The 27,768-nt window shown below is 36.9% G+C and overlaps 2 protein-coding genes across 7 annotated transcripts in view; both read left to right on the forward strand.

The window, feature by feature from the left end:
* LOC139973459 (rho-associated protein kinase 2-like) overlaps positions 1 to 27,768 on the forward strand; it is a 199,202-nt gene that overhangs the window by 95,698 nt on the left and 75,736 nt on the right. The gene's annotated exons all lie outside the window — the stretch shown is intronic.
* LOC139973701 (meiotic recombination protein SPO11-like) lies at positions 1,289 to 21,891 on the forward strand. 6 transcript variants are annotated; one of them, XM_071980537.1, is made up of 13 exons: positions 1,527 to 1,857; positions 2,874 to 3,075; positions 4,327 to 4,440; positions 5,515 to 5,603; positions 6,452 to 6,518; positions 7,361 to 7,469; positions 8,039 to 8,125; positions 8,736 to 8,772; positions 10,099 to 10,208; positions 13,371 to 13,470; positions 16,328 to 16,365; positions 16,598 to 16,786; positions 18,405 to 21,890. In XM_071980537.1, the coding sequence occupies exons 2-13, from the start codon at positions 3,050 to 3,052 to the stop codon at positions 18,522 to 18,524; spliced, it is 1,086 nt and encodes a 361-aa protein (XP_071836638.1). In that variant the 5' UTR covers positions 1,527 to 1,857; positions 2,874 to 3,049; the 3' UTR covers positions 18,525 to 21,890. The 6 variants fall into 6 exon arrangements, with proteins under 6 accessions (XP_071836641.1, XP_071836643.1, XP_071836639.1 ...); XM_071980540.1 differs by lacking the exons at positions 1,527 to 1,857; positions 2,874 to 3,075 and adding an exon at positions 1,289 to 1,514; XM_071980536.1 differs by lacking the exon at positions 2,874 to 3,075 and having other exon boundaries at positions 1,528 to 1,857.

Raw genomic sequence — 27,768 nt, forward strand, 5'->3', positions numbered from 1 at the left:
ACCGGATTCCGCAGAAGTTATACGCACACATATTTTTAGTTTCCATCGTAGCGTTATAAGGGGTGGCGTGACCTAGTATAGTGGGTGGGTATTCCTCTCCTCCTTTGTAGCTCGACAAAGCTTTCAGCTGAGAGCTATAGCGATACTGCTGAAATCTGTCACTTTTTGCCATCGTGTCTGAATGACTGCTATTTCGTCATTTTCACTCGATATGCCTGAAATTTCACCAGTGGTTTGTGTAAGTTAAGTTTTCATGCATGCGAACATATTCTATACATTTGAGGTCACGAGAGATCGTTTTCTGAAAATTCTAGAGCGTTTGTCCAAATCTGCTGAAATGTGAATATACCGTTTTGAATGGTGGTGAACTAAAGTTGTTCCCGAAAATGTTTTTGTCGTCGTGTGAGGACAGCAGTGGCGTAGGAAGGTACTTTTGAGTGGGGGGGGGGGGCTGAAGACTGATGGCCGGCCTGGGGGAGGGTTCTAGGGGGAGGGGGTGTCCCCCTCCCCTTTGGAATTTTTTTGCATTTCCAGGTGGCCTCAGATGCAATTTGGTGCAATATAGCACACTTCAACACCCAATCCATTTTGTAAATAATTTTGCATTTTCACCTGGCCTTATAGATGCAATTTGGTGCTCCAAATGAGATTTTTTTCTCATTTGGAAATGAAAAAGGGGTTTTCTGACTCGCGGAGCGGGGGGGGGGGCGGAATGATAGAGTAGAGTTTTCATTTCAGATGAAATTTAGGCCACAGATCACAATCAATTATCATGAAGATTGTTTCCAACTTATACGGTCACAGAAACGACCACGAAGTGTCATTTACCTCATGCAGCATGTGTTGGATGAAGTTTTAGCCGCCGCCTAGTATGATTTGGATAAATAATCTCACGCATTATTTTCTATTTATAGCCACAAAAAACTATGCCACCAAATAAATATTGGGGGGGGGGGGAATATCATATACTATAATCTAAATATTGGGGGGGGGACATGTCCCCCCATGATCGCCGCCCATGCCAGAAAGGGAAAATACTCGAAAACGTTTAAGAGTGTTTCTCGTGCCTTTGTCCGTTTTCTCAGCAGATTTCGGGGTGGTAATAAAATTCGCCTCCTCCTTTAAGAAAAAAGAGTAGACCTACACTAGAGGTTCCGTCATTCTGTGGCGCTAGGTATTTTACCAAGTCGCAGCTGGTTTGAAGATTTTCCACGACCGACTCCAAACAACGAGGAAGTTTGTCTTGGTTAGCTAATATATTAGAATATTTGTTGCATGAAAACAAAATGGCCGCGCATATCATACCACTGACTCCAAGTTACAGCACTAGGGGCCGTAGAGTGGGCTGGAACTTTTCATTCGCCACCAGTTTAGATAGGCTTATGTTAAGAAACAACACTGCCAGTTTGAGAAACTCTGATTGGCTACGGAACTTAACTTTTAGCCAGACACTGTCGGAGTCACTAGAGTCACTAAGCGCTTCCATATTGTAAAGGCTAAAGGCTTTAGAAAAGGTATTGACTGATTAGAGCACTATATAAATGTGGTGTTATCATTATTATTGCAAAATGTGTGGTAACGGTAAGGTGTCCCATACTAAATTTACAGGTCAGGCAATGACGTTACGTTGGACCTAACGCTAACGTTAATCCCTTAATTGCCAGTGCATTGAGTGTGGCATTAATCGTGACTGCCGAACTAGTAGGTTAAATTCTGTAAACAGGAAAGTAAAAGCGAAATGTGGAAACAAATAAACGAGTTGAAGAAATCTCTCATAGTCGACGAAAACGCGGAGAAGGGAACATCCATGCGATTGACCAAAGGAGAACCATCACGTACCGTTAGAAATATGGAAAGGTTCAGTTCGAGGACTTAGCCTAACTTAACCTTTTACTGCAGACCTAAGTTAGGCCAGGCCTAGCTAACGTTATGCATAGTAATTTAGTGACGCTTAACATAGGCTTAAGTAAGTTACCACTTACAGTTACAAATGCTTCAAAGGCCTCACTTGAATCTAGGCTAGACCTTAGGTCTAACGTTAAGCCTAACTGAGGCCTGATGTTATGCCTTACTTCTTAGCTAAACATGGGACACTCGAGTCTGGCAGGGGAGGAGGGTGGGGAATTGACCATTAGGCCAACAAACTAAATATTTGCATTGAAAAATTCCAAGAGATTGCAACCAGTAATCTTCATAAGCTAATTATAGTTGGCAGTAGGGTAGTCATTTAAAACATCTTAGGGGGTTTTGTGGTGACTTGATTAGGGTTTTCAAGATTGTGTATGGTTTTGACAAGATATTATTATTACTGATCAGTTTGCTAATAAGTAATAGCATAGTATTTGTAGTTGTACCAGAGGTCATTGTCTTAAACTCCAGAAGTTACAAAGTAGGATTAATATTCGGCATAACTTTTTTCTCATTGGGTTGGGAATGAGTGGAATGGTTTGCATGATAAAGTTGTACTAGAAAGTAGTGTGAATGGGTTTAAGAATGCTTTGGACAAGCACTTTAAGCAGATGGGGACTTGATAGTTACTGTACCCCTGATCCTTTTTCTACTAAACTAAACTAGTAGAAACTAACATTTTTCAGACATTCAGTGCCTGCAGTGGCAGGCTGCATGATGAGACTTCATGCAACTTTTTTCTCATCATTTCACAGGGATCAAAAGTTTGTGAAATACTGGCCAAAGCCAACCCCTACCACTTCAAATGAGCTTTGCCTTCCCTAAGTAATAATGTTGATATCAGGAAGGCTAGACCTAGTCAGTCTTGTGCTAGGCATACAATAGGCTAGATAGCAATGCTTGTTTCAAAAATGGCCCCCACCTAGGTCTAAGACCTTTTTTTTTTTTGTCATTTTTACTATCAGGTATTTTATACAGTAACCTAGTCAGCTTCCATGATTATATACATTGCAAAGTAACAGTAAAGTCACTGCCAGTGCTAGTACTGATAAAGCTGTGGGCAGTCTGGAAAAGGCACTTGGACAAAGCCGTATCAACTGTCACACCACTCACTGATCAGTTTTGGTCGCTAAGTTACTACATGTGGATATTGACTTTGATAAACACGTAATATACTCTTCTATTGCTGTTCGATGATTTGTAACTTGCAGTTGTATGATGATGGAGTGACTTTCTCATGTAAATCATTGTAAATTATGAACATTTTGGTGGGAGCCATGGAGCTTGCAGCAGTGGAAAGAATATCTTTCATTTCCATGGCCTAAAAGTCTCAAGTAGGTTCTAATTTAAAATGGGCCATGATACATTTTATGGCATTCATAACATTGTTACTTGTAGGCCTAATTGAAGTATTCCAAAAACCAGCCTAGGTCAAAAACCTTACTATAATCTTAATATGCTAGGTTACTTACATCACTTAGGCCAACAATAGCAGGAGGGATAAAAGCCAAGGAATTAGTTAAATGGATATCAAATTCTTGCTCGTTAAAAATCTCAGCAAATTGGAAAGAAATACACATATCCAAGCCATGAAAAAAAAGGAATATTGATGCCAAGTGTAATTAAAATCAGGTTTGAGTAAAATAAAAAATACATTTTGATTTAAAGTTGTTTATAGACAATGCAAGCTGTAAGAGCTGGTATTCAATTGGTCATCAAATACCCAAACATTCACAAAAGTTTCAAAATTATTATGTAAGCCTAGATACTGCCAAGGGAAATAAGAATGGAACAAGTTTCTTGCCCCCAGAAGAGCATAATTTAATGGGTCCACATTTCTGTCAGTTTTTCAGCCAAATATGCTTAATGCACAATTCCAGAGAAATTTCAAATATTATAGGTAAAATCTGTAATACAATGGTCATTAATTTCTGTATGGTTATTACAACATATTACATATCTATTTGTGCCTACAGGTAGTCTTTTTGAAGCATGCTTGTATATTTTATTCCTATTGACATTGCAGTAATGAAAAAGATAATATTAAATGATAAAATACCCATTTATTTCCTTTAGTACTTAGCTTGTTAGAACTCACTCCAGGTGAAGTATGTGATGTTAACAGAACAAATAATGCTGTAAAGATGCAATGATATTATGTTGCTTCCATAGTTGCACCTTTGTTTAAAAGTGCACTTTTGCTTATGCAAGTAGCCATTCAAACTTTTCTTCAATTTCTTGTAGATATTTAGTATATTTATTATACTTATACTGTAGTATTTCATTTTCTTGTAGTACTGAAGTTTTATAATGAATTGACCAGGTTGGGCATTGGTTTGCCTACACTGAGTGTCTCCCAAGAAGGGACCCTTTCTTCTGTTAGTGTCACCTATTTTAATATCCATTACTTTCTTGAAGTGCTGAAGTTTTAAGACGTATTGAAGAGCTGATAGAAGACATGATACGAAGCATTTCACAAGGACACTCACCAGTATTATCTTCAACTAATAGAGGTCTTTGGGGCAATATAAGGTAACCTTACCAAAAGGCAATTCGTTTGGGGATTTCCCTCTCTTCATACAAATGATCGGGCATAATGTTTGCATGCAAGCATTGGAGCTGTTAGTTAGCATTTCTAGCGCTTCTTCTCTCATCATCAAGAACTACAGACTCAGTTTTCTTACATCAATGATGATCAAACATGCTTCAAGTTATGTCTTGAAAGTAAAAAGATAGTTTAAAAATATATAAACAACATAGTCAATGACAGCTATCCCATCAGTGCCTAACCTACTTTGCATGATCAAATGTTAACAGTGTCCATGACGAACATAGTTCTATTTGGACAACCAAAATCAACTTTAAAGGTCGTCTGGTGGATGACTAGTTGTTTACATCAAATTTGGATTGCTTTGTAAGTACCCCAAATCATCTCTCCTGTAGTGTAAATATTGGTCACTCTTTGCTATCTTGCCTAATGTTTTGGGACAAACAAATTTGCTGATCGGACAGCCACAAAAACAACCTTCAACATTTACCCTGCATTACATATAATTGTCAGGGCTGTTGGGCAGCAAAGAGCATTGCTTATATAGATCTTTGCTCTGGAAATAAAAATGAGCCTTGCAGAGGGAAACCCAAGGGCGTAGGAACCGGGGGGCTGGGGGGGCGCCAGCCCCCCAGTGAAAAATGTGGAGGGGCGGAAGTATCATTCCGCCCCCCCGCTTCGCAAGTCAGAAAACCCCTTTTTCATTTCCAAATGAGAAAAAAAATCTCATTTGGAGCACCAAATTGCATCTAAGGCCTGGTGAAAATACAAAATTAAGTTTACAAAATGGAGTGGGTGTTGAAGTGTGCTATATTGCACCAAATTGCATCTGAGGCTACCTGGAAATTCAAAAAATTCCAAAGGGGAGGGGGACACCCCCTCCCCTTACACCCCTCCCCCAGGCCGGCCATCAGTCTTCAGCCCCCCCACTCAAAAGTACCTTCCTACGCCACTGGGGAAACCCCTACAAAAAGGGCTATCAGTTGATTTCATTGTTTAATTTAGACAATCACCACAAGTTTTGATTTCAATTACACTGATCAATATTTTCTTTTCAGTTTTACAGAAGGAGTTGGATTGGAAATGAAAGAAAATGCATCTTTGTCAGAAACAAGATTTAATTCTACAACATCACGAATAAAATTTGGTACTGAATTATAAATAATAGCTTTCTAAATGAAATGATCCACTTGATGACACTTAACAATTAAACTGAAAACTAAAGCATAAAAAAACCTCCATTATGTGACTTGTTTGTAATATTAAGAAAAAGGCACAAAACAATTCAAAATGTAAAGCAAGCACTACCTTTAATACATTACATTTTGTAAGTTGTAGTCATTTACTGTTGAAGTTTGCAAAATGTTCCTTGTTGATTTATTTTGAACTTGCCATATTAAGTGTTGCTTAAAATATATGGACTACATAGCATGATGTTTATTGCAAATCCAGGCTTCTATGGACAAAAGCATTGAGTAGTTTTCAGGCTTCAAAAACATACACAGAGTTAGTGGTATGTAAATACTATGGTAGTATCATTTATACAATTATTCAATCCATAATTCTGATTTCTGCAGGAGGCTAAAGGAATCAGTGTGTTCATGATAATTATATAGTTAACCTCACAACTAAAGAGTAGTGATGCACACTTTGGATAAGTTTTTCACTTGGTATTATTGGTTTTGTGTTAGTGAGTACAAAACCATTACCGTGTTCAGTACCCATTAGGTCAACAGAGTCAAATCTGGAGTACTATTAACTCAGTGGCTACTTATGAACAGCCTGATCAAATTTCATGCACTGTGGACAAGAAATCCACTGTTTTGATGGGTTTGAAGGTCATATGAGGTCAACATAGTACAACAGAGGGTCAGTCTTAAATAAAGGTCAAATTATGAAACATCTCCACAACTGGTAACTGAAAAGTTTTTACTGATAATGTGGAACTAGATTTCTTCCATTGTCTTGCTTACCTTTCTATTTTTTCATTCGCAGCATTAACCCTCAAAACATTGGCTGTGTGTTACAAGTTGATACAAACTAACACATTCTGCACCAAGAGGTAAGTCTATTTAAGGAAACTTATTCAAACCCTAATGGAAAATAGAGATGGAAAATGTATTTAATAGGACCATTTTTAGAATATGTAACGACATTTTCTACGACAATGTTTAAAACTCTTCATAATGCACTTAGAATCTACAACAATATTACTCACTTCTTTGGTGGAGTTAACAGGTAAACTCTGAATTACCTGAAATCTCTACAAACAGACTTTTTTTGTCTGGTAACTTCATACTAATATAAACAGGTTACTGTAGCTACAGTAGTTACTAACAGTGTTTGCTCTCACTCTCTGAGCTGTGATAGGGCAGTAAAGGTGTTGCACCACAATTAACAGCTCCCATTGACTTACACACTAAACTTGTGAATTTCCAGGCGGTTAGAGCATAGATAGAAGTTTTCAACTGAGATGTGCTACCCACCATATGATAGCTGATGGTTTGGGCTATCTCAACACATTCAACCTTTGCCACCATGACTTTAAATTTTTAGCTAGAAGAGCTCAAAGTTTATCATAGTGCTCCCCTTCCCATCAGCCAGCTGTCGCTGCGGAATTTCTTGTTTCACCCAAGATTTTCTTAAATACCTTAAATCACCTTCAATCCTCCAGATTTTAAGACCATCAGTAGTTTATTTCATCCTCTTCAACATCCAAGCATCAAAAAGAATGGTGATGACTCAGAAAATGCCCAAAAGTCAATACAGTAGGTCACATTAGGCCACAGACAAACACCACTGGCGGAACACTCAGGATTGTTAAATTCATACATCATTTTTTTGTTGAGGGTACTTTAATAATGTGACGTTGATGCCATAGTTGTGTGTTGTTGTGTTTTGTAGGGATCTCTACTATAATGATCCAGCAGCCTACTCCAACCAAGGAACCTTGGATAAGATTGTTGATGATGTAAGCTGTATGCTAAAAGTCCCCAGGAACAGTTTACATGTGGTAAGTTAAGATATGTAGATGCCTTCAAGTATTGTAATGTTGTTTAAATAACATTTACATATTGAGTTATGCTGTGGTACTAATCAGTTGAATATTCAGTGCATTTTGTAGACAAAATTTGTAAACATTTTTCAGTCGCAGTGGTGATTAAGCAGCAGCAGAAGATGGCACATGGAATAGATGAAGATGGCACATTACTATTGTCCATTTGAAATTTTAATGTTTAATGGTGATTGTGAATCTGCTTTGTAATGTAATGTGCATGTACTGCAGGAAAGATATCATAGGTAAAATAATTGTAGTTCATGTTATATGCAAAATTTCATTGATATGCTTTGTATCATGTTGTGGGAGTGTATTCAATAAGATATATGTATTCTACACAATGGTAGAAGCTGTTAGGCAATTAGTATACATGTTGAGATTAAGGTGCAATATGTCTGTACTAAACAAGGAAGGATTAATCATAATGTATCTAATGTTAAAACCATTTCTGTCTGCTAATTTCTTAACAGTGTTTGAAAGGTTTGGCACATTAATATGTATTTTCATTGACTATATTTTATTAGCTTGCTACATCTAAAGGCTGCATAGCTGGTAATCTTTCTTATATAGAAGTTGATGGCAGATTCATTGATTGTACTTCAGCCAAATCAGTGAGTACCTTGCTTCACTAATTAGCCTGTGATCATCTTCCTTGTATTTTAATTTGATTTTTATATAACATGTTGGTATTTACCATTTTCTGTCCCAGTAATTATATAAACATTATAGTTTTAATTGTTTGTGTTTTTAAGTTTGGTAGTTCAAAGCTATTGAAGAGTTAAAGGTAATAATATTGTACAAATATATTTGTATCTATTGAAATTACTTCCCATCTCTTACAGAAAGTAATAGTGAAAGCTAAGTGCACTGAAATTGTAGATTTATCTTGTATAAATAATTTCTTTAGGTAACAACATGAAGAATTCATTCATAAATTAAATTCAAAGTCTATATAATAGCTTTAATAATAACAACTTCTTGACTTTCAGAGTAACATCAGTTCCAATATGTTAGATACATGTAAATAGGTTATTTTTTTTGCCATGCATCTATATTTTCAGATGTTACTTTAGCACACCACTCAACGTATTTGTTATGCTAGGAAATCCTCTCTGGCAGCATATATTATACTTGCTATGTATCAACACCATACATTTGTTATCATAGTCTATTAGTTTCAGCATCTCCTAGTTGCTATTGTTTTTTTGTTTTTTTTCACAGGGTATTTTGATACCAGCTCATGTAGAAGACATTCAAAGTATCCTTTTACCTGACAGCAGTGCATGGTAACATAAGGAGGCATTACTGCTGCTTGCTGCAACACTAATCATAGTTGGCAATATAGATTTGTGGATGGTACAAGAGTATCATTGGACTTAAAAGTCCTTATAGAAACTGTAAGGTTATGATGATGTTGTCTCGATGTCAGTTTGCATGTACACAGCTGTGTACACCTGTAAACTGTATGATGGCTTTAAACAGGAGCTCAATGCAAACCGGTGCTGTGGCTGGGTGGATAAAGGCAGTGGCATTTGAAGCAAAGAGGCTTAGCAATCAGGAGGTTCAAGGTTTTATCCCTGGTTGGGTCATAGTAAGGTGGGTGTTTCATCCAAGGGCAATCTACAGTTTTCACCTCGGAAATCCTTTCTAAATTGAAAAGATTCCAAATATGTTGAATTGGAAGCCACCCGAAGTGAAAGTTGTAATGCATAAGCCCTTCTCCCACATTTGTGGTTGCTTAAGCGAGGTGTAAAAATGACTACCTGATTATTATTATAAAGTTGGCTCTACTTTTTGTACATGGTATGAGAAATTGATTATCCTTTGAGTTTGGTGAGTACATGACCTGTCTTGATTTTGATGGATAACACTGGAGATCAAAATTTATTTTTCACTCATATGTTATGTGTAAATGTCCCTTGATGGTTACAGTATGATTTTTTAACAAATGGTCTGAATAACTCCCTTGGTACAGAAAGAACAAGAATCTATGCCACAAATATCAAATTTATATCACTTACGGTAAACTAGTTTTGGCACTGCAATAAATGAAAACAGTGAAGGTGTTGGTTGTTTGCAGAGTGTATGTTACCTGCTGACCTGAGTCAAGTTGTTATCGCAGTAGAAACATACTCTTCATTTCTCATGCAATGCACATACTCCATTATATCATTCAAGTTTTGGAAATAGCCAGAGGATAATATTTACAGATTCTCCATGTACACTAAGCAGAAGGCAAAATACATCAGAGGCAATTTGTAGCTGCTCAGTCCACTGCTGTGCCATGCTAACCCCTTTCCTTGTTGTAGTTGTTGGCCTTAAATGACAAATACTAAGATGTATGCCATAGTTTTTATCCCAAAAGTTAGCAGTATTTGCATTCTCATTGAGTGAAGGTTTCAGTGTGAAGATAGTAAATTGACAGTAATAAATTGTTTTTGGTGAGTATTTTGAGCCTTCGGAGCACCCCTGATAGAATCAAATGCTGTTTCATTTGCTGTTAATATTGCAAGTGACTTCCCAATGTAACAAGTATATGTCATGGCAACAATGTGTTTTCAAGTTCCTTAATTTCATGATGGAGTGATAACCTCTGAAGCCAAGTTTATACTGGTTGTTGAAAAAGATGCTACCTTTCAAAAACTTCTTGATGAGAAGATCACTGCCAAACTGCATCCCTGTATTTTGGTAACAGTAAGTCATGCTAATACTTTATCATTACTATATATGTAAAAGAATGTGGCATATTCAAGCTGGGTCTTTGATGAATGTGCTGATTCCATACTCCTTCATTAATACAAACTAGATAAGGTGACTAGGTAATATTAAGGTAATACAATTGTATCAGTGACAATAAAATTAAGCAACAGCTTTGCAATTGAAACCCACAATACAAGGTTACTTGTGAGGAGTCAAAGGGATTCTTTACACATTCCAATCTTAGTTTTCTATGTCTGTTAATGTTGATTTTTATTGCAGGGTAAAGGGTACCCAGATGTACATACAAGGGTAATGGTGAAGAGACTATGGGATTCTTTACACATTCTTAAGTCTATGTCTGTTCATGTTGATTCTTATTGCAGGGTAAAGGGTACCCAGATGTACATACAAGGTTAATGGTGAAGAGACTATGGGATTCTTTACACATTCCAATCTTAGTTTTCTATGTCTGTTAATGTTGATTTTTATTGCAGGGTAAAGGGTACCCAGATGTACATACAAGGGTAATGGTGAAGAGACTATGGGATTCTTTACACATTCTTAAGTCTATGTCTGTTCATGTTGATTCTTATTGCAGGGTAAAGGGTACCCAGATGTACATACAAGGTTAATGGTGAAGAGACTATGGGATTCTTTACACATTCTTAAGTCTATGTCTGTTCATGTTGATTCTTATTGCAGGGTAAAGGGTACCCAGATGTACATACAAGGTTAATGGTGAAGAGACTATGGGATTCTTTACACATTCTTAAGTCTATGTCTGTTCATGTTGATTCTTATTGCAGGGTAAAGGGTACCCAGATGTACATACAAGGTTAATGGTGAAGAGACTATGGGATTCTTTACACATTCTTAAGTCTATGTCTGTTCATGTTGATTCTTATTGCAGGGTAAAGGGTACCCAGATGTACATACAAGGTTAATGGTGAAGAGACTATGGGATTCTTTACACATTCTTAAGTCTATGTCTGTTCATGTTGATTCTTATTGCAGGGTAAAGGGTACCCAGATGTACATACAAGGTTAATGGTGAAGAGACTATGGGATTCTTTACACATTCTTAAGTCTATGTCTGTTCATGTTGATTCTTATTGCAGGGTAAAGGGTACCCAGATGTACATATAAGGTTAATGGTGAAGAGACTATGGGATTCTTTACACATTCTTAAGTCTATGTCTGTTCATGTTGATTCTTATTGCAGGGTAAAGGGTACCCAGATGTACATACAAGGTTAATGGTGAAGAGACTATGGGATTCTTTACACATTCTTAAGTCTATGTCTGTTCATGTTGATTCTTATTGCAGGGTAAAGGGTACCCAGATGTACATACAAGGTTAATGGTGAAGAGACTATGTGATTCTTTACACATTCCAATCTTAGTTTACTATTTCTGTTCATGTTGATTTTTATTGCAGGGTAAAGGGTACCCAGATGTACATACAAGGTTAATGGTGAAGAGACTATGGGATTCTTTACACATTCTTAAGTCTATGTCTGTTCATGTTGATTCTTATTGCAGGGTAAAGGGTACCCAGATGTACATACAAGGTTAATGGTGAAGAGACTATGGGATTATTTACACATTCCAATCTTAGTTTTCTATGGTTGTTCATGTTGATTTTTATTGCAGGGTAGAGGGTACCCGATGTAGATACAAGGTTAATGGTGAAGAGACTATGGGATTCTTTACACATTCCAATCTTAGGTTTTTATGTCTGTTAATGTTGATTCTTATTGCAGGGTAAAGGGTACCCAGATGTACATACAAGGTTAATGGTGAAGAGACTATGGGATTCTTTACACATTCCAATCTTAGTTTACTATTTCTGTTCATGTTGATTTTTATTGCAGGATAAAGGGTACCCAGATGTACATACATGGTTAATGGTGAAGAGACTATGGGATTCTTTACACATTCTTAAGTCTATGTCTGTTCATGTTGATTCTTATTGCAGGGTAAAGGGTACCCAGATGTACATACATGGTTAATGTTGAAGAGACTGTGGGATTCTTTACACATTCTTAAGTCTATGTCTGTTCATGTTGATTCTTATTGCAGGGTAAAGGGTACCCAGATGTACATACAAGGTAAATGGCGAAGAGACTATGGGATTCTTTACACATTCTTAAGTCTATGTCTGTTCATGTTGATTCTTATTGCAGGGTAAAGGGTACCCAGATGTACATATAAGGTTAATGGTGAAGAGACTATGGGATTCTTTACACATTCTTAAGTCTATGTCTGTTCATGTTGATTCTTATTGCAGGGTAAAGGGTACCCAGATGTACATACAAGGTTAATGGTGAAGAGACTATGGGATTCTTTACACATTCTTAAGTCTATGTCTGTTCATGTTGATTCTTATTGCAGGGTAAAGGGTACCCAGATGTACATACAAGGTTAATGGTGAAGAGACTATGGGATTCTTTACACATTCCAATCTTAGTTTTCTATGTCTGTTAATGTTGATTTATATTGCAGGGTAAAGGGTACCCAGATGTACATACAAGGTTAATGGTGAAGAGACTATGGGATTCTTTACACATTCTTAAGTCTATGTCTGTTCATGTTGATTCTTATTGCAGGGTAAAGGGTACCCAGATGTACATACAAGGTTAATGGTGAAGAGACTATGGGATTCTTTACACATTCCAGTCTTAGTTTTCTATGTCTGTTAATGTTGATTTTTATTGCAGGGTAAAGTGTACCCAGATTTACATACAAGGTTAATGGTGAAGAGACTATGGGATTCTTTACACATTCTTAAGTCTATGTCTGTTCATGTTGATTCTTATTGCAGGGTAAAGGGTACCCAGATGTACATACAAGGTTAATGGTGAAGAGACTATGGGATTCTTTACACATTCCAATCTTACTTTTCTATGTCTGTTAATGTTGATTTATATTGCAGGGTAAAGGGTACCCAGATGTACATACAAGGTTAATGGTGAAGAGACTATGGGATTCTTTACACATTCCAATCTTAGTTTTCTATGTCTGTTAATGTTGATTTATATTGCAGGGTAAAGGGTACCCAGATGTACATACAAGGTTAATGGTGAAGAGACTATGGGATTCTTTACACATTCCAATCTTAGGTTTCTATTTCTGTTAATGTTGATTTTTATTGCAGGGTAAAGGGTACCCAGATGTACATACAAGGTTAATGGTGAAGAGACTATGGGATTCTTTACACATTCCAATCTTAGGTTTGATGGATGCTGATCCTCATGGTGAGAGTAAACATAAAATGTTCACACTTTTTCAAAATGGTATCTTGAAGGAACAAAATAAAATATGCATTCACCAATTTCATCCAAAGCATAATTGTGTGTACTTATCTATTTATGTGTTTCATGATGATATGTTTATTCCCAATCTATTGTTATCTGAATTGCAACATAATTTATTCATAACTCCTGCAACACAGATTAACTGAATGTATAGAACACCAGGTCAAAGTAACAACCTTGCTAGAACTGCTATTGAAATGAGAGATGAGCTAATAATAGTCAGAGATTCCATAAATATCAACTGCAGACATTAATATTGATTGTTTGTTTGCTGCTCTCAGGATGTATAACTTGTTGTAATAGTAGTTCTATTGGTACCTTATTCATAGTTCTATTTACAAGAGATAAATTGAGTAATTTCTAAATGAGTCAGTGTCACCGATTTTGAAAAACCAATCTATTTGTTCATTATTTTCATTACCTGATTAAATGTGGTGTTTACAAATGTTTATATGGTGATGTTTGTAACTGCATAAATTAAAGATGAACGATAGTGATTTTTCACTATCGACGAAAAAATACGATTTTATTCAAGAGTATTCTAGTTGGTTTCCATTTTACACATGTGAAAATTCAAGTCAATCCGATGTTGGGAAAGGCTTAAAAAAAAATCCTAAACTCTTTGATTTTTTAAACAAAAATTGGGCTTTTCGCGAAAAGCGATAAGATGATCACGTGATCTACAGTGACATGTGACGTCATTATGATGATAACAACGTGAGCTCGGCGTAGTGTACTTCAGCAGAGTGTACTTAGTGTGTAAGTTTAGTTGCAACCTACTCTATATTGGACTCGACAAACAACGTAAACCACTAGCAAAATCCAAGAAATTGCGTTGTAGGGGATGCAACAGAACGAATGTGGACTCTACAATAAGTTTTTTCAATTTTCCAAGCGGAAACTCTGGATACGATTTGTGAGGAGAACCAGGAAAGACTTCATCGCACCAGGAGTTTCTCATGGCAAGAATGTGAAAGTTTGTTCTGCCCACTTCACAGAAGATGATTCTCGGGCCCAATTGAAATTTGCGTGTGGCAAGGTCACTAAAGTAATAAAAGTTTGAAAGATTGATGCTTTTATGCCGCATTATTTATATATATCCCGATAAATGCAACAGTAAGTGTTGGAACTGGAAGACATTTCAGACGTGAACAACCTAATAACTATGTGAGGAGAGAATCCACGTGCAAATTTCAATTGGGGCATGGACGTCGCTTATGCAGACTTTTTTGGGGCAGAGATGTGTTCATACACTCCAAACCACTTTAAATGTAATACGAATAGGAAATGTGTGTATGCTCGAGCGAAACAAAACATCGTGTATTACTTACGGTAGCGCACACTGTCACTTATGTTTGCACAGTGTGAAAGTACCGTTTGCGGACCTACGTGAAGTTGGGCTAGAATACGATTCCTCCTGAAGCCCAAATCACGAGGCATGCATGTGAATAAACGCAATAGGCATTGCATGTAGTGGGAAAATTGTTCGAGCTAGACTAACAACTCCATTGAGTTCAAATGCGGTTGTATTTCAAGCTCAATGAAACCTTTCTGTTGGATTTAATGACGTACGGAACAAGGAACGTTTGTTTAACAATAGGCCTAGTGCATACAAGCGAATCTACTTGTTTAGAACTTTGGATTTTCTTTCGGATGTTATACTAATCTACGTTTGAGACTATCATCACTATTGTTATTGTGCCAGTTTGACTGGTAAGTGAGCACATTCATACATCACTCTGTATAAAACCCGCCAAAAACGTGATCTTTGAGATTTACGTTACTTTGGGTCAGCTAGCGAGTTACCTCTTCAGATATTGGGAAATCGTTGCGAAATCGCCGCAAATTTCGAAAAAAAAATTGTAAACACGTGGTGAAGAAATCAAGAAACACTATGATATTCATTATCTATTTATATCTTGAACATTACGCCGGAAAATAACAGTTATGCTGACACGAAATGCACGCACAGCTCCGTACTGAACAGTTCACAACAGAAAAGATCATCACAGTGACGTCATTCACTGACCTGAGGGCTGTTCAAGGTCGTTGCAGTGTTTGCAAATTCCTAAATTACGGAGGCGAAAAAACGATGTTTTAATTCCCTTTTCTATAACTTTCCGGTGTGCTATTTGGAAAATTAAAAAAATATGTTGCTTGGTAACATATAAACTACATTATATATGAAAATGAGCGATTTTTTTTCTGTCACTATCGTTCTACTTTAAAACCGATAAGAAAGGAAAACTACAAGATTTATTCTTTTGTTGACAATGCCATGTAAAATGCATCCACCTTACATGGTGCTAAAACTCTAGTATCTTACAAACATGCAAGTAGTACACTTTATTGAGCTGTTTCACTGATCATAAGCATTACTACCATATCAGATAATTGTTGTGCTTCATTTGGCTTATGCCTTCTTTCACATCAATGTAGTAGCTATTTTCCTCATAGGTTTATATATTTACCTTAAGTGTTTCAATGGATAAATGGAAGATTTCACAGATTTACAAAAGATGTATATGTGCTGGTCATTTTGCCTGATTATGCCAGAAATATGTGAGTTTATGCGATACCTTACCAAGACTAATTATTTTAACTAGAATGTGATGAAAACAAACACAAGCATTACTGGTTTAAATTTGACATCACCAGCTTATTGGTCATTTTTAGTGGCTTGAATACACAATTATTCAAGGCAAGAGTTGCAAAGATCTGAGAAAGAAATGATAAGATATGCTAGGAGAGGAGTGATGATGAACTGTTATCATGTAAGCTTTATGTTTGTTTTCAGGTTTGGACATTTTATGTGTCTACAAGTTTGGATCAAAGGTTAGTTATTAAAATCTCTCAGTCACGTTGTCTCTTCACTTAGACTGAATGTAAGATGAATGTTATCTCAGTCCTGGTTTGTCTTTTGTTAGGAGTTGATCAATCATAGTGTAGTTAAAGTTAAATTAATATTAAATAGATTTATTCAAAGATTCAGTTCATGCACCTCTGAGTAAGTCACCTTATCTGTAGAGTAAATGGGGTTAAATTTGTTTAATAATTTCTTACTTAGGCCATGTCACATGACTCACCTAACTTGACAGTCCCTGCCATTAAGTGGCTTGGTGTCCTACCATCTGATGTCAAGAGACTTCGAGTACCTGAAGAAGTTTTGTTACCCCTGGAGAAGTCAGATCTCAATAAGGCTAAAGACATGTTGAACAGACCATACTGGCAAAGTGTACCTCTGTGGATGAAGGAGGTATTTTGATTTCTTACTTGAATGAAAATGTCATAGCATCATGTGATGGAATAGCCTATAGCTACTGCAGCAGATATTGCAAGTAGAATATGGAAGTGAAAGCATAGATTTATGTGAGGCAATAGCCTATAGCTACTGCAGCAGATATTGCAAGTAGACTAAGGAAATGAAAGTATAGATTTATGTGAGGCAATAGCCTATAGTTACTGCAGCAGATATTGCAAGTAGAATATGGAAGTGAAAGCATAGATTTATGTGAGGCAATAGCCTAAAGCTACTGCAGCGGATATTGCAAGTAGACTATGGAAGTGAAAGCATAGATTTATGTCAGGCAATAGCCTATAGCTACTGCAGCAGATATTGCAAGTAGACTATGGAAGTGAAAGCATAGATTTATGTGAGGCGATGGCCTATTGCTACTGCAGCATACATTGCAAGTAGACTATGGAAGTGAAAGCATAGATTTATGTGATGCAATAGCCTATAGTTACTGCAGCAGATATTGCAAGTAGACTATGGATGTGAAAGCATAGATTTATGTGAGTCAATAGTCTCTTGCTACTGCAGCAGATATTGCAAGTAGACTAAGGAAGTGAAAGTATAGATTTATGTGAGGCAATAGCCTATAGTTACTGCAGCAGATATTGCAAGTAGAATATGGAAGTGAAAGCATAGATTTATGTGAGGCAATAGCCTAAAGCTACTGCAGCGGATATTGCAAGTAGACTATGGAAGTGAAAGCATAGATTTATGTCAGGCAATAGCCTATAGCTACTGCAGCAGATATTGCAAGTAGACTATGGAAGTGAAAGCATAGATTTATGTGAGGCGATGGCCTATTGCTACTGCAGCATACATTGCAAGTAGACTATGGAAGTGAAAGCATAGATTTATGTGATGCAATAGCCTATAGCTACTGCAGCAGATATTGCAAGTAGACTATGGAAGTGAAAGCATAGATTTATGTCAGGCAATTGCATATAGCTACTGCAGCAGATATTGCAAGTAGACTATGGAAGTGAAAGCATAGATTAAAGGCCAGCTGAAAGAAATTGTGTCAGATGTGGTTTCTTGCACAATTGTTGGCTAACAAACCATAATATAATTAACAGTTATAATGCTTAATTATTGAAAGACTGAACAGTGTAAGCTGCACAGCCTAGCAGATATATGCTTAGTACATAATTGTTTGTGTCAATGTTCTACTCATAATGCACGCTGTTAAAAGCAGCATTGTAGTATACCTTCACTACAGACCAACCTGAAACTAATCCTAATGGATTCCTAACTTTATATAAAATAACAACTGTGCACATACCTAACTGGTTGTATTTCAGTCAAGAGCAATGGTCACTAAGTGATTCAGGGGACTGGATAGCCAAACAGCAGCAAATCATATAAAATGAATTGCATTGGTTTTCAACACCATAAATATGGATATCAATTAAACAAAATTAGTCTGTTTTCATCTTAGACCACTAAGAAGAGAAAATTCTATTTCTGTGACTTGGGTTGATGTAGGTATTTGGAGTTCAGTTAATTTAGAATGCTCAATTTGTGTTTATTAGTTATTAGTTGTTACTGTTAAAATGTGCAATTTTCTTATTTTTCTTTACAGATGCAAATCATCTTAGAGACAGGGAAGAAAGCTGAAATTCAGTGTCTTACTGCAGTTGCAGAAGATTTTCTAACAGATGTTTACCTCCCCAGCAAAATAAAGTGTGGAGGATGGATATAAGCTCTTGTAGTGATTGATTGCCAACCAGGAAATATATTAAATAAACAACCAGCAGTTAGTGGAATGGAATTACAATATGCAAATTGCATGAACTCTAGAAAGTGGCCACTATGATAGTGATATAAACTCACCTTTGTCAGGGAACATGTCAGTATTTATGCTAACAAACTTAATTCATAAACTTGAAAATGTTTCCTTTTAAACATTATATTCATCATAAATAAAAATAGCAATGTTAAATATGACTCAAGGTCAGAGTAAAAACATTAACTTTGATATCATTGAACACAGTATCAGTCATAAATAACAAGTTCAAGTAACTTTTATTCAACATAGCATCTATTTTGGAGCAGCATATACTTCACTTGACTAAAGTTTCAAATAATTTAAGTTCACAATATGTTTGAAATTCCTTCACTTTTGTTTTCATAAGAGAGATATTAGCTACTTCACCCTGAGCTGAAGTCAGAAGGTTGTCAGCATTAAGACAAGCATTGCCTGTTGTATAGTCAAATATCATTAGGTTTCCCCCAGAATGTTGAGGTAGTTTAAACATAGAGGCTATGGTTATCAGCAGGTTACGTTTATAGGTTTTTCTCACAAAACCCTCTTCATCAGGCATATGTATATACTATTGTAACATCACCGTCGGATCCTCTGTGAAACCTCTCTTCCTGTTTCTTTATGGCACCTTCTGTTCGGTTACTGGAAGCAGTCTTAATGGGAGGAATCACTGATGCTAAACATAAACAAATAATTGGAGCTGAAGGAGACAGTTTCTCAGTAAAAATCATTTACACTAAAATACTTTCGGAATTATTCACTACAATACAGTAGAAAAGGATAATAAAAGAGCAATCATTTAGAGGATGGCAATCACCTGATTGTCTCGTTACAGTATCATATTATCAAGAAGATTGATCTGATTTTCATTACCTATGTTAATGATACCAGAATATAAATGTTCCAAACACATTGTTGGAAGAAACTATTTACATTGAGTTCAATTGTCATGTCAGTAAAACAAGAGCAATGTCTTGAGACCTTGTAAGCATTACATCTGGATAAGACAACCTTCAGATATCATATATTCCTAAAAGATTCCGCTTGTTATGTCATCGAAACCTCATTACCATTTTTGTAGTATTTTCTGTTTAGAAGGAAAATCGCGGTTTTCTCCACATGTTATCAGTTTCCCGCGTGACTCAATGTCTATCCCCTTCCCCATATTGAGTTTGTGTTATATTTACTGACCCAACCCTGCAGTGTACACTCATCCATCTGACGTTCGAGTTATCAAACTGTGTGTATTCTCCTTTCATCATTGTTTTATAAGCAGATGGTCTCGCCACCGTATGAAACAGGTGTTACAATACTTTACACTATACGTATACACACGTATGTGGCGAGGTTCGTACGTACGGTAAATATGTAATCAACAGTTGTAACCCATATGCATTCCGGTAGTTTGTTATAAAAAACAAATATATGCTGTTGTCATCGATCCAGCAAATTGAATTGAATATCAGAGTTGTGCTAACGGTGTATGTGTGTATTTATAAAAGGATTAACACGTTGATGGAATAACGTGGTATTAATTTTAGGGTTATTTACAAGAACAATAGCATTTCCGTTGATTGCCGAATCCAACTATGTTGCTATCGTTGCAGATCCATATAGTCTATTTTAACTTTTTTAAGCTGGAGTTTGCAGCAGGTACCGGGTTGATATCTTGTTAATGTTTTATTTGGCACACTAACTAAATGTACTCTAAACTCGAGAGGATCAGGATTGGAAAAATCATCTCATTTCTATTAATTGAAATATCATTAATTATATGATGAACATTCGGCAGGATATGTGATCTGTTTTGTTATACATCATTCACAGCGTTTGGAACGAGAATCATTTGAAACTTGTCTATTCATCTTTGCTGAGTTGCACTTGAACACATCGACTATGCTGCATGCGTGTGAAGTCGGTGGGAAACAAGAACGTTTGATTGCTATGCTTTGATGTTGTTTATGATAAGAGAACATCGCTACAAAATAAAGATTGGTGCTTACAAGTCGTACGATTGAATCAACTTTAAGAACATCTAATAAGAAAATGCTTGCACGTACGGAACGATGTCGAGAACAAATCGACGATGGCCAGTGTACGGACTTCAGGAAGGATTATTTCCAGAGTATTCTGAAAAATGGAGGCAAAATGCAGCCTGCGCGTCCACTATAGCTTCCGTTTTCCTATTCATCGGAGCGATATTGCTTTTGTCCTTGATCGTTTATCCATGGTCAAGTTTACCGAAGGAAGATGGTGCGGTATCTGCCCGGCAATATGAGCAGCTTATAAAAGTACGCGAAAATGACATTTATATTAGGGATACATTGTCATTAATTGCCCTGGGAGTAATATGTTTGGGTGGTCTCAACATGAGTTTTGCATACGGCTTATTATATGCAAACGAGCTTAAGCGGTTGAAACGAGAACAACAACGTCGGGATGGTATCGCCTCGCTACGACGTGACGAAAGCATGCAACTTACCACTCGTTCAGTTACATACGGGGGTGTTGAAGAATTTGGACCTTGAAGTGCTGGAAATAACCATGAACTTGCTGCGAACCTGCTAGACTTAAAGCCTACTCAATGAACTTCACTAACATATATGGTGTAAAAACATGTATGATATGTGAAGACATGTACGATATGTAAAGACGTACGATATGTGAAGACGTATATGTAAAGACATGTATGGCATGTGAAGACATGTACGATATGTGAAGACATGTACGATATGTGAAGACGTATGATATGTGAAGACATGCAGCGACGTAACCAGGAATTTGAAAGGGGGGAGCACTTTTTGCGATTGATCTCGATTTTCAAAAATTTAGGCACGACTATCTGAGCGGAGCGCCACCATCGGTTGGCGCGGAGCGTACAAGAAAATTTTTGGTTTTACAAACCCTCCAGATGGCCGGAAACGGCCCTTCCCGAGTGTTCATGCTGGTTCCATGGCCTCTTGTTAACTTGAGACACCATAGAAAGGATGAGAACGAACGCTGTCGACGTTGTTGTGCATACGGTTTGTGACATTCCATAGAGTGCGCTTAGGTAGGCAATATGTATTTTATTACGCAGTGGCCAACTGTAGGCTTGTAATAGGCTATAGGCTAAATTTAGCTTATTGCATCTGCCAAACTAAGTAAGTAGTTGAATCAGTAGGTGTGAATGTTACTACGATTATAATTGAGTTAATGGAGCTGACGAGTATTCAAGATCAAAAGAGCACTGACAAAATACCATGCTAAATAAACAACAGTTTTTAAACATTTTTTTCGACACTGAAAGGGGGGGGGGAGCGGTCGCTCACCCCTGGCTACGTCCCTGAAGACATGTACGATATGTGAAGACGTACGATATGTGAAGACGTATATGTAAAGACATGTATGGTATGTGAAGACATATACGATATGTGAAGACATGTACGATATGTGAAGACATGTATATGTGAAAACGTGTATGCTATGTAAAGACGTACGATATGTGAAGACATGTACGATATGTGAAGACATGCACGATATGTGAAGACATGCACGATATGTGAAGACGTACGATATGTGAAGACATGTACGATATGTGAAGACATGTATGATATGTAAAGACATGTATGATATGTGAAAACAGAAGCTGTCTTCGAAATTCTGCCTCCAATGTTTCTCTTTCTTCATTATGGTGCCTTTACAGTAAGCCGGGTGATTTAAGGTTTCGGTGAAAAGTAGACAATTTTGTGACATCATTTAGAAGCAGTTCCGATGAGGTCTTTGCAGTGGAATATTACTTTTATTGAGAACTGTAGGAAAATAGCGCTATTAAAGAGCATGACTTTCGTTTCACAAATAAAGAAAAAAAAGTGATGGCAATAATAAGGTGTAATTTTCTAACTAGTGGCTTTTCTACGTCAATGCCGTACTCAATGAGACGTTAATCAATTGCCGTACTGTTACTGTGATGTATGGAGTCGCCTGATAGTCGTTGTCTTGTATCTGAAAGCACATATAGCGTTTGCTTTTTTGTGAGGTTATGCATTACATTTTGCGAACAACTTCTTATGACAAGTCTATTGTATTTCTACGAGAAACGTCTATTGTATTTTGTTATATAAGTTTCATCACTTTGATACTATTCGTTCATGTACTATTTGTCTATTCATATATATGTATATATATATTCTCATTACGTTTTCATTTATATATATATATATATATATATATATATATATATATATATATATATATATATTCACGTAAGGGACAGGGCTTTAGCGTGTCGTGACTCTAACTGGCTTTATAGTGACCCCTTTCTATTTCTCCACACAACACAAGCATAATTTAGAGTTAAAATTCTGATAATCACGTCAGTATTAGCCTGTATGGCGTATTGTTCTTAAATTGTTCACATGTTGAATTGATCTAACAACTTCTTTCTGGAATGCTTTCATTTCTAGGTATTTCTCATTATAATAAAACAGATCAGTTTGTCATCCTTTTTCAGATACTCCACAGGTGATACATGCATACATACACACGCACGCACATTATATGTATAACGAATGTAAAGGTTTTTTTTTTTTTACTGTTTGAATGGGTAAAGCTTTGTTACCGTCTCGTTGCAATCTGCCCGACGTTTCACTGAGTGTTGTCACACATTAAATTGTTATCAGGCCCTATTTTACAGTAACCTATCAATGTGAAAAATGCAATTTTTACATTACCCCGTGTGATCGAACAATCTGATATAAATTTTACCAGATTATTTCACTTTCTGTCAAAGCCGATATAAATTGTAAATAAACAAACTTTTATGATCAGAAAGTCAGTTTTCACATCTTGATTTATAATTGACATAATTTTGTTACTTAACTAACCAGGCTGTACATTTCGAAGCGGTTATAGATAGATCATCTATAAAGGAGGTCGAGTCGTCTGAAAGTTATTTGCTAAAAAACATCTCAATAACATACCAAACGTTTTGAATAACAGTTGGGAGAGCTAAGGTTGGCAGACGTTCTCTAACCCCCCCCCCCCCATACACACCCATAACCCCAGCGCATCATATTTCCATACCATAGTAATATACTATGGAATTGCGGAGTTAAGTTCAGCATGGGTTACACAAGGGGGCCGAAGCTTTCATTATGGGTGTTGGGAGGTTGATGCAATATTCATCAACCATCAATTTCTCTCCTATATTAACAATCGTTTTGAGCAGTCTCAAAGCAAAAGTTATTTTTTAGGGGATTGGGATGGAGTGAGTGGAGCAGGGGGGTTGGTTTGTGGGTATAAGGGGAAAGCAATGTGGGCAACAACTATCACTATTAACTAAAAGGGCTGCTTTAACTACGGACAATTTTAACCGGGTCGATATCTTAAGCAAAGGACAATTCTGTTCCATGACGTCACTGGGTATATTCATCTTGACTGTCCGTTTGGGAAGATTCAGGATACTGTAAGATGATATAAAAGGATCGTCTTTTATGCTAAATCTCTGGATAGGTAATTGAAGGCTAACATTGATGATGACGTCACTTCCTCATTGCATATCTAAAGGTTGAGGTTAATCAACTCTTATATCAATTTTAATCATTCAGCCAAAACATCATGTTCTAATTAATAATATATAAATAACAGAGAGCATCGTTGGATGACATTGAGCACCATCTGTTCTTGACACATATATGTCATGTGAGGGCTATAAAATGTCTTATATTTTTCCATTGAGTTTAGTGTTACATCTGATGGAACTGATCTAATAGTCGGTGGGTTAGACTACAAAGTCCAGTCACTTTAACTGATGAACGTCAACTGCTTAAGAGTTGAAGTTGAAAAGAAGAAATAGAAAAGGAAACAAAAATTGAATTCGATTAGGAAGATGGTCTAATAACAAGGAAGAGAATGAACCAAAATGTGACGCATGAATTATTCAGACAACCATTAGCGTGTGGATTGTGAACCACGAAGGTTCAACGTTACATAAAAACATAACATCCGGTTTCATTTCTACGAGGAAATTGACAGCTAGCTAACCGTCAAATTATCATTTTGTATTTTGTCGTAGGCCTACCAAAGTCCGTGAAAATGTTGGAATTTTCCTTAAAACTGTCTATAAATGGTCGAAAGTTTGAGGAAACACCGAAATCTTGCAACAGTTTATTTTGACCTTCCGTTGTACCCTCATACATCCTCCTACTTTATTGAGTACCACGGTGCCTAATTATATTACTATCCCGAGGTTTCAAGAAAAGATGCTATTTTGAGATTTAAATAGTCTGTTGAACTTTTAAAACGTTAACATTTCAAGGAATAAATCGAAATATTTGGGAGATATCAGGATTGAAATTTGTGTCTTGAGTGTGTCATTTTGTCAGGTCATGAAGACAAAGTGTTGCCGAAGGTGCAAACACGGCTATTCCTTTAGCTATTCTTCTTCTTTTTATTCTTTGCATTTTTCCTTCTTTTTTTCCATGTTCAAGCTGATTTTACGCTCTTGACACTGAAACATTGAAAACACTAATATGTACATGCTCAGAAATTCAACATGTTTGATCCACCATTATTTTGGAAAGCTCAACTTTATAACTGAAAATATGTAGTGCTATAAATAATAAGTCTATAAAAATCAATGCAAAATGAGAATCGGTCTGTAATATTTTGATTTGTTCAAGCTTTCACCTTTGTCTGTCAAAGAACTTTTAAGTTGCTATTTCCCTGCAGGATGGAATAAACACGTTCTTACCGGCTTTTGAGGGGGGGGGGGTGGTATGTCGTTCATCTCTATCACATAGACACCTGATAATGGTTGGATTTGCTTCTGATACCTTAACTAAGACTCTTCTAAGACGCGTAAGTAAAGATATTATTAGAAAATTTTATTTTATACAAGCATTTGCAGATGCCTGTAGCAGCGGCGAATTAGATATAGGAGGCTGAAATTTGATAGAAACAGCCAGATGCGAAGGAAGGCGCTTGTGAAGGATGGGGCATTCCCGCCCTCCCTCCTTGTGCACGCCATTGGTGTTAGTGCTGTTGCCAGATACCGGTACCGCTTGGAACCACATCGTGACCGGGTTTGCGTTACTTTTACCAAACAAACGTATTGTCTCATATAACCTATGCTTTATAGAGATTTAAGCTACTGATAGAGTCGACCATGTCAGAGTGTTGACAAAATATACACGCAAATACCACAGTTTCAGAGAATCAATAAATACAACAAGTCACTGCGGGCTAAACAAAGTCTTGTACTTGACGAATTCTCGATTCCCGTGTTTCCCAAATCTACTTGCATAAACTCAAAACCTTATGAATTATGTTTCGGGTTCCGAATTACTGTGCTATTTCCAGCCTTTCAGATTCCTAAATAAGATTAGTCACATGTAGTTAACGTGTCTGACCTAATACGTATTGTCCCTTCCTCATTCAAAAAGGTCTTGAAATTGTTTGTTGAAATGTTAGGCTTAATCCCAGTTCATAATAGTCTGCATAGAATATAGTTGTAAAGGGAGACAACTTACAGCAAGAACTCTCTTGCGAGCATAATCGTAAGCGACCTTTTGTGAATATTAAGATTTCACGAAATCCGCTTTTATTTTACTGCTTGCTTCGAAGTCATCGATAGTATCGGGGCATAAGCCTATTTACGTCTTGAAAGGGAACGACATTCTTACTGCTTGCTGCGATGTAAACAAATACATTGAAGCGTGAGCTTCTTGTTAATAAAGATATTCAGATCCGTTGTTCTAATGAGAGTGAAACAGGATGAATAGAGATTTCGTTGAAGGCAGTGTCATTCACTGTTACCAATAGATTGTATCCAACCAATAATACCAATTTAAGCTCGTTAAAAGTAAACTTGACAAATGGCTCAGATGGTAGAGCAGTGGACTGGTAACCCGATGAAGCTGAGTTCGGCTCCATCAATGGTGGTTGGTTATATATACGTTATAAATTTCTTTTTCTCTTTCAGTAGTCGACGCTGAAGTCTTGATATATTAATTCAACCACAAAATTTACTAGCTGATGTGGTGGCCGATGCTGTTAAGAGGGTGACGAAACACTCATTCCTCGTCGGTCGTGTAAATCGTGGCTAGGGTTCAAGACAGGCCTCTGGCGATAATATCATTGGCTGTAGGTATGGTACTTTTTGTGGCCTAGGATCCCGTACCATGTCTCCCTTGTTGTCGCAAAAGAACCCGGGAGGATGCGCAGAGGGTCGGTCAAATCGATCAGAAGCGTACTAGGTGGCGTGCGTGAATCCTTGCCTTTGGCCAGAGGTGGTGACATCTCCGCGACCGGCATGCTTGCAGCCACCGTCCACTGAATACGTGGCCTGATGAGGCGCTATTCTCCTAAAAGTGAATCTACGGATGCCTTTAAGAGCCATATAATTATTTTATATTAAAAAAACACCCTGTTTCAAACTAGCGCCACCGAATTCCCTAAAAGCCTTTTTTCTTGTCACTCTGAAGGTGGAATGAATTTTATTGTAATGGGTTATTTGAGGTAAGCCAAGCAATTAAACTCATTGTTGGTTATAAATGTGTTGGCAAAGATTTACCCAACCTACACCAAAACAAGCATTTTATTCGTTGCAATGCCAGAGACATACAAACCAGCAAGACCATGTGATAACATTTTAATATACATAGAATTCAATCTGTATCACTTTTGCAAGAAGACCAAAGTATACCAGTGTCAATATGGTCTCATTATAAGCAACAGTGTTGTAGCAATTCTCAAACCGGATAATATTAGTTTCGGAAACTGAGTGATTTTATGAACTTTGTTTGAGATTCAGAAAAAATATACCCCTTATTGTGTTTTGATAACTTCAGGAACCAAATTAACTTTGACATGCCGTGGACCGTTAAAAACCACTTCTCTCGGTCTAGCTAGGGCTGTATGGCACATTTACTTATTTTTGGTTTGTTTTTTTGGAATGACCCTTTAAACAGTTGAGGTTCACTAGTTGAAGTGACTGGACCTTTTAGTTTAGTAAACAGCCCATCAGACTAGTTCCTCAGTTGCAATACAAAACTCAAAGGGAGAAATTAAGATGATATGGTCTCAAATGACATGGTAATAATTTATTACCAATTTGTTAAGGACAAATGGTGCTGAATGCCATCCAAGGGTGCTCTGTTGCGTATATGAAGTTTAACGAACATATTCTGGTTGACCTTGA

The sequence above is a fragment of the Apostichopus japonicus genome, chromosome 9 (assembly GCF_037975245.1).
Source record: "Apostichopus japonicus isolate 1M-3 chromosome 9, ASM3797524v1, whole genome shotgun sequence".
NCBI classification, from domain to species: domain Eukaryota; kingdom Metazoa; phylum Echinodermata; class Holothuroidea; order Aspidochirotida; family Stichopodidae; genus Apostichopus; species Apostichopus japonicus.